Here is an 8,670-nt window from a genome sequence, read left to right on the forward strand (position 1 = left end):
AAATTAGGAGAATAAAGTCATTATTTTACGAGAACAAAGTTGCAACATTTTGTGAAAAACCTTATATTTTATGAGAATAAAGTTGTAACATTATTAGAAAAAATAAAATGCTATGAGAATAAAGTCACATTTTTACTAAAATAATTATCAGAAAAAAGTTAAAATTTAACCAGAATAAAATTATGAAGTTGCAAGAAAAAAGTCAAAACTTTATGGGAATAAATATGTACAATTATTAACATTTTCTGAGAATAAAATTGTAAATTTATCATTTAAAACTTAATTTTACAAGGATAAAGTCCTTTTTTAAAAAAACAATAATTAAGTTGTGATTTTATGAAAGAAAAAGTTGTGCATTTCTTAAAAAGTGAAGCGGATTTCAGGAGATTCTTGAGCGTCGTGATGTCCTGATTACTGTCTGGAACAGAAATGAAACCGTCATGTTCAAATGTCTGTTCAAAATTTGAGAAGGTAAATGTAACATTTAGTTTGAGTAAAAAGACAGACTTTTTCTTTGTAAAGTTATGATGTTTGAATCATTAATTGACCAACTTATTCTCATAAATTGTAGAATATTGTTTTTAAATTGTACAACTTTATTATCAAGATGATTAACAACTTTATTTCTCTTATGGTTGCCCTAACACTCCATTGTATAGAGGAGAGTGGGTTTGTTAAAGGTGTTTGTGGTTCTTATTTTATGAACGCTGAGGCCTGGGAATGTGGGAGGGGCTAACAGCAGTACCTGCTCCATGTCAAAGATTCATTAAAACACAGACTCTTCTATCACACTAGTTAGAATGTGCAACCCTGGTGACACCATCAAAGCAGCTTAACGAATGGCAGGCACGGTGGCGAGGGAATGATGATATGGGCATGTTTTGAGAACATTTGACTGTTTCTCCTCATGCTGCATTCCTGTTTCTGGTTTTTGTGCAGCGCTAAAGGCCACGTACGGAGGTGATGATGAGGCCTCGGCAGCTCTTATCCATCTCCAGCTTCTCCAGGCTGATGCAGAACTCTGTGAGGAAGTCCAGGCTGAGACTGTTGACCGGAGGACTCTGCAAGCGCATCACCGCTACGCCTGCAGACACAAGCAGCCGGATCAAAGACATCTCAGTGGATGTGAAGGTATTCAGACACTTCTCTAGGCTGCACGAGGACGTCAGCGTGTTCTTAGGTCAGAACAGAAAGTGAAGGTTTTGCTGTTAAACCCACATCCACATATTCAGATGCTTCTGCTCTGTGGCCTTAGGTGGATATAAATGGTGCTGCCATGTGATTAATTAATTGTGACTTGTAATTAATTATTTTAATCAATTGATTTTAATCGCAATGATTTTTAACCCATTAATTGCTGTTAAGAGCCTCATTATGAGGTATTTTATTTAGGTTTGTGACATTGCGGCGCAGTGAAAGACGAAAATAAAATAAAAAAGTTATAGCTTTATGATGGTTTTTGCATTATAAACCACTTCAACCTTTTCTTTGACACCACCAACGGGTTATTTTTTTTTCAATCTTCAACAAATAATAAAAAAAACCCAAATAAAAAATGAAAAAATATCACAACATATATATATATAATGTGTATATTCCAACAGCAAGACAGTAGAAAAGTAAAATAGAAAAGGGATTTTATAGCTTCCTTTAACCCATTTGGGTGAATTTGATCATTTTAAAGACTGGGATGAAGCAGAGAAGAAATAAGGAAAAGAATCTAAGAAGGAAGTGTTTAGACTTTAATGTTTTTTTTTAAATAAACTTTGGCTTCATCATCTTGACCAAAACAAGCTCTAAGAGGTGAACTTTCCCTCTAAAATCATGATTATTTTTAACTCCTCATGACAATCCCCTTTCTTAAAAAGATGTTACCATGACAACGTAACATATATTAAACAGTCTGCTTCTGTAAAAAAAGAAAAAAAAAGGTCTAAACTAGGGCTGTCAGATTTGTCGCGTTAAAAACGCATTAATCTGACGTGCGCTTGACGCCGACAATTTTTTTGACGCATTAATCGCGGATTTTCCATAGACTGTAAATAATGGGGGGACCTCATAGCTCGATAAGTCCATTATTTTTACAGTCAATGGGATTTTCTCATGCGTTCCTTTCCATACCGCGCGCGCAGGCGTACCTCATCGTCCTCTCACCGGCTGCTCTCACTTGATCACAGGCGGGTCTCCAACCACCGTGCTGCGAGCTAAAACCGGCCGGCGCTAGGACCTGGAGAGCTCCTGCACCCTAACCCGGCTCCAGTTCGCGTCCAGTACCACGTCTGGTGGTATCGGCTCGCGTCCGGCGCCGCGTCCCGAGAGCTGCGGACCCCCGACGTTCTGAACAGCAAGCGCACCGGGGGACGTTTTAAATGTTCTGGAGGTTTAAGCGTGATCCAGCCCCAGCATAGCGGTCTGTCTGCCGGCATATTCATCGTGAGCTCTACTGGACACGTCGCTGCATCGAGCTGCAGCCAGAGAACGCGGCGGCAGTAACAGACTGTCAAACTATCCACAGTGTATCCCGCTTTTCTCAGTCTTTAATGTTTTAAAAAACAAAAGTTTATTGGAAATGATAAATCTCTATTTCATTTATTACTGTAGTTCAGCAGAGGAGGAAAAGATTTGGTCCTGACAAAAAATGAACATGAAAGTGTTATGGAAATGTTATTTTTGATGTTTTTTATTTTATTTTACTGAACGTTGATTGAAGTTTTGAATTTAAAATGCCCTTCACTTGCACTTGGGCTTTTGTTAGGCATTTTATGTTACAGCCTTTTATTGTTAAGAAAGTTTATCTCAATACAATGTTACAAAATAAAGTATTTCTGATGAAAACTATTAATTTTGTCATTCTTGTTTTCATAATTAATGTAGAACTGCTAAATTCCACGAAGCACACATTTTTTTCCTAAAAAAAGGTCACATATTAATATGCGATTAATCGCGAGTTAACTCTGGACAAAATGCGATTAATTGCGATTAAAAAATTTAATCGCCTGACAGCTCTAGTCTAAACTTAAAGACATGACAGGACTGAAGTTCTAATGATTTATTTAATATTCATATTTGTTTTAAATGACCATTGTATGAGCTGGATAAAAAGCTCCTGCAGGTGTGCAGAACACTTGAGATTAACTGCAATGAGATTAACACAATAATAAAAAAATAACGCATTAAAATGTTTGTGATAACTGAATCGTGATTAACACGATAATTTTAATTGATATAAGCCTCTAAGTCCAGGCCTCGTTTTAGAGGCAGATTCGCAGGTTTATAAATCCACTAAACCCAGAGTTCAGGATGACCTTCACCTCCTTTGGCTGCAGATTGTCCCTCCTCCTCCTCCTCCTATGTTGTTTTTTTGGTTGTATTTTAACTATATTTGTCATCATGAAAGATATCCAGAATAAAAAGGAGTTTCATTGTTTTCCTTTTGAGGCCTGACAGCAGGAAGTCTTCACCTGAGCTCGGGTCGAACTCCACCTTGATCTTCGTAGAGGTGGAGTTGCTCCTCTGCTGAGCCAAGAGGAGAGGAGGCGTGCACGCTCGGCCATGACCCCAGCGGGGGGGCAGCCGGGGGAGAAGACCTGAATGGAAGCAGAAACACGGCAGTGAGTCGGCGCCTCTGCAGAGCTGACAGGAACCATGACTCAGCAGATCTCGTTTTTAGAAGAGTGGCATTTCCACGTTGAAAAGCAGCACAGCATCCTCCCGGATCGCAGACACGGAGCTCCGGGGTCGGTTCTGTTCGCGCTCCAAAGCCTCCTCTGGAGCACACATCCAGCACAGTCACAAATCACTCCTTACAAGGACCACAATCACATCAACCATTGGCATGACTCGCCTATCTCAGTCAGATGTTGATTCAAACAATCCCTTTTCATGGTGACGTCAGACAAAATGGCGACAGGGCCGAAAATATGAATAGTGACTTCCAGTTTACAGGTTTAGAACAGCCAAGCGGACAGATGAACGCTGTTTAACTCAATTTTACATTAATAATTAAAGGGTACTCTTACCAATTTCAACAGAAAAATGTACAATATTTATTTTCTGAATGTCCTGCTGAACTGTATTTTCATTTCCTGTCTTAGATCGTTCATAAATCTAAAGACAAATTTGAATAATCTTCAATATTTGAGCTTCTACTGAAAATATCAACCTTTCAGTTGAGCAGATATTATTCTAACGTGTTCTGCTTTGCTTGATGTTATTCATATGTGTTTTAAGTGTGATTGAGCAAAAAAAATGGATGGAAATTCATGCTGGCAGCGCGTCTTTTAAGTGCATCCCAAAGCTGGATGTAGTTGGAGGCATTTGTTGTTTTTCAGGGTATTTTACGGTGCAATTGTAAAAATAGGAATGATTTTAATACAGGGTTTTTCCTGCATAGAGAATTTACAAGCACCAGCAGCTCCTGCCGTTTAATCAAACGCGTGATCAAGTGTTCGGGACCTTTCAGTCATTTGTAACTGCAGTTACACACATCCACCACGGAGGGTGAGTGGCGCTGTGTCCAAATTAACGCATTATTTGTTAGTCAAAACTCCACGTAGAAATAAGACATCTCCACGCACGTATCAAACATTCCTCATGGATAATTCAGACCCCCATGAGCGCCTTCTGCTCCTGCTTGCTCGTGTTTATTCCTCCATGAGCAGAAAAAGTCCTCTTTCTTCTCAAATTCCTACTTTTTTCAGTCATTTTCATGCATGTTCTTAAGATCTTCCAATGTTTTTTTCCCCCACTTTGTTGAATAAAACAGTTTGAATTAAAAGGAAACTACTCTAATTTATCATCTTGATCTAATTTTTAAGAGAAATACTTTTTATTGGGTATTTTTTTATCATTCGGTAAAAATTACCCGGCGAAAGTGATGGTTTAATTTTTTATAGCGAAAGTGTTCTAGGGTTAATCTCAGGGAAAGTTTAATTTTAACTTTTTTATTTAATATTTAATTTGGATATTGGGGTAGGGGGCAAGGGGAAATTATTCATCATTCTTTTCTCTCAGTTTTTGTAGATTTGGACTCCAGACGTGTAAATGTAATCAGAAACTATCTTTTTATATTTTTTTTATGTTCAAAGTTTAAGGATGTGACTGTATATTTTGCTTTGAAGTATGTTACATATGTTTTCTCAAACATGTTTTAAAGCTTCTCAAAGAAGTAATCTTAGGCTTTTATCTTCTTGTTTTTTCCCGTTTTGTTTTCCTTTACTGATCTGAATCATGACCCTAAAACTGACATGATCCGAATCGTGAGTTTAGTGATCTGTGACCCCCCTAGTGAGTATTGTTTCTCCTATAACAGTGTACATGTTGCTTTACGTAAATAGGTAAATCTTTGTTCCAACTTGAGCCAAGATACTCAAATGTATTAGTTTTACAGGTAAAAATAAACAATTTTTTTTCTTTCAAAAAAGTAAGAGGAAAAACCTGACAGGTGGAGTGTTGTCACATTAAGATGGATGTCTGTTGTAAAGTTGCTATTGTCGTAACCAAGAGGTTTTTGACAACCAAGAGTGTCTGAGAAGGTTTTCTAAGATGAAATATCAGTGAATAAAAATGAGTATCTGAGTAGTAATGAGTAGATGTTTGTTTTACAATCCCATGTTCAGTAAATGGATTTGTTCATTTCCATTAGGTGTTATTTATGAAGAAGCACTTTGAAGAAAATAAAGAAATAAACTTGAAATTAAACAATACTAATTTTTCCTTTATTTATGTAAATACACCTGCTAAAATCTTCAATTAGTAATACATTAGCTCGGGGGGTAAAAGTTAAGGTACACGAGTCTGAGGCTGCGATAAATCACCACCACCACCACCTTATTTTAAGCCAGGAAAAACCCTGTAATAGGAATATTTTTTTACGATTACAAATGATTTTGATCCTTGTTTACTTTTATGATCCTGCAGGATCAGGCACGGTTATGAGCAAAAGCAAAGAGGAGCTACGTCAGAAAACAGTTATTAGTTTTTCTTTGTTGTCAAACACGCTGAAATTGTCTGACTTTAGCTCTGATTTTAGTGATTTTGTGAAAACACAACAGTAAAGATCTTCTGCAGATCTACGTCTTATCCCCGTCGTGGAAAGCTAGCGTTAGCATTAGCATAAATTAGAAGAGGAAAATCTGAATGACCTTCATGATCAAACCAGCAGCTTTCAATGAAGTTCCTGTAACCTTCGTCTAACTATGACCAGGTTGTAGAGAGAAATAATCCACGACTGGTTTAATATCATCCAGAGGATTTTGGGGAATCAGCTGTGGAGCATTCTGCAGGAGGAATACTGACATTTGATCTAAGAGGGAAAAATACAACCGGGTAGGACATTTAGAGAATAAATCTTGTACAAGTTTAGGTTACAATTGGTTAGAATACATTTCATTATTTAGGTAAAATTGCTTTAAGAAGCATTCAGCTGTCAGCTTTGCTGTTCTAAACCATTGACATAAAATTTAATCAGTAGAAACTATGCAGAACCGCTGTTTTGTGAGACGTCATGTGACCGGGTCAGAGTATTCTGAATGACATGTTTACATTGTTATTCTGATCAGGTGTTTATTTAGATTACTTGAGTCCAAATTTCCTTTGTGATTTTTTGCTATATGCATAAAATTGAATTGAATTGATCAATTAGGCTAAACATGAACTCGTCTGTCAGATTAAATCTATCAAAAAAGAAAATTTGACATCAAAATAGTTTGTTTGGTTATGAAAAACTTTAAACTTTAAAATGTAAATAGAAACAATGATAAAATACAAATGTAGATTTAGTTTATACACGTTTTCTAAATAAAATAGATTAGGATTATTTTTTAAAACTCTAATGTTCTATATGTTTTAAGCGGCTGAGATCATAAAACTTCTGATTTTAACATAAAAGAACAGGTACCTTTCATATTTATTTATTTTGTCTATAGACAGACTATTTAATATATTAAATAATCTTTAAATATAATTTTAGAACTTTAAAGACATCTGATTCATTTTAAGTATTATTTCATAAACTGTTTACATTCTGCTCCATAACGCTGGTTTTATTTTGAAATTATTTTAACCGAATTAACTGGTTCGTTTCCACTTGAAAGATGTGTTGTAATCAACAGAGATGTAATCTTGATGGGATTTCCTGGTAGAATAAAGGTTATAAAAGCAGAAACCGGGATCAATAACTCTCTGCTGTCTTCACGTTAAAGCTCATTAAAGGCGCGTCAATAATTAATTGATTGACCACGCCCCCAAATGATCAATGAGAGGTAATTAGCAGAATGTGCGCGCGCGCTCATGTCACCCAACAGGGGGTCTACGTGACCGTAACCTTTGCTCTACTTTCGTCCCGCTCGCTCCTCAGGTTCCCTGGAGCGGAGGAGCGCGAGGCCGCGGCGCACGCGGGGTCCGTCCTACCTGAAAGGCCGCGGGTCACGCGCAGAGCCGCTCCGAGAGACATTGGGACTGTGGAGAAGGAGCTGCGGCGCTTCGTCCTCCTTGTTTGGGGGTGCAGCTCTTCTTCCTCTGTCCCAGCTCCAGGCGCTTCACCTCACACTGTGTCGCACCACTGCCCCCTACCGCTCAGAAGAAATATTGACAATCGCGGTGTCTAAAAGTCCACTTTTTTTTAAACTTAATTTTTAAATGGATTATATATATTTATTTAAGAATGTAACAGGAATATATGATGAAAGTGTAAAAAACTGTTTGCAAATAAATACATAAAAAATGACTCCATAATCTTGTCTCAAGTTGCTGCACAAAAACAAATAACAGAGATGAATAATAGGTTATAGTTATAATCTAATTATTTGTTTACCATTTTCAATTATTAGTAATTTTAAATAATAACAATATTTTTATATATAAACAAATAAAAAATTGAGTAAATTAAATGTTTTTGGTGTAATCTTGTGACAAAGGAGAACAAAACTTCCTTTTAAGGAAAGAATGAGAGCCTAATTTAGGCTTTTTAAAAAGCTTTTTAGGCTGTTTTGGAGTTAGGGTAATATACCTGTTTTGGATTATTTAGGCTTGTTACGCTTTTAAGGCTATTTTTTAAGTTTAGCTATCTTTTCAGCTACGTGTTGATTGTTTTGACTAACCTAAGTTTATGTATTTACTTTTTTTAATGCTAATTTGGCATTAAGCTAATATTTTAGCTGGCTATCAGCTTCAGTGATTTCAGCTATCAATTCCAGCATTTTCAGCTGCAAAATTCAGCTTACAGCATTCACACTAGCATTATTATAACAGGTAATATATCTATAGGAATATCTATATCTATATATCTATTTCATAATTATGTATAAAAGTTACATTTTAAAGCTTTTGAAATTTATTTTTAGAGTTTTCAATAAATGTTTATCCTGTTCAGCAGTGACCTAAAGTGTGTTTTGGGTTTTGGCCCCTTGTGCGATTGAGTTTGACACTCTTGCTTTAGAGGAAGCTGAATGCGGATGCTTGCCCTCCAACCAGTAACTTTTAGTTCACAGCTCATCACAGGGCTTTTCAAACAATGTTGCACAGTACGCTACAGTGAGAGATGGTCAGGTGTGCTGTGGGAAAATTATTCAGTTTACCTCATTTGTCCACAAAACAATTACAATCACCAGGATATCAGTTCACTCAAGCAAGTCCAGGTTTCACACTCAGTAGATATACAAAACAAAAATC

General features: G+C 36.6%; 1 protein-coding gene across 1 annotated transcript in view; it reads right to left on the reverse strand.

The window, feature by feature from the left end:
- eci1 (enoyl-CoA delta isomerase 1) overlaps positions 1–7,569 on the reverse strand; it is a 10,899-nt gene extending 3,330 nt beyond the window's left edge. The window contains exons 1-3 of the mRNA XM_024291824.2: positions 7,411–7,569; positions 3,462–3,587; positions 957–1,084 (exon numbers count right to left, since the gene is read on the reverse strand). Coding sequence (XP_024147592.1) covers positions 957–1,084; positions 3,462–3,587; positions 7,411–7,453 — 297 coding nt within the window. The 5' untranslated portion in view covers positions 7,454–7,569. The remainder of the gene's footprint in view (positions 1–956; positions 1,085–3,461; positions 3,588–7,410) is intronic.
- Between the last annotated feature and the right edge of the window lie 1,101 nt (positions 7,570–8,670).

This window comes from Oryzias melastigma, linkage group LG24 (assembly GCF_002922805.2).
Source record: "Oryzias melastigma strain HK-1 linkage group LG24, ASM292280v2, whole genome shotgun sequence".
NCBI classification, from domain to species: Eukaryota; Metazoa; Chordata; class Actinopteri; order Beloniformes; family Adrianichthyidae; genus Oryzias; species Oryzias melastigma.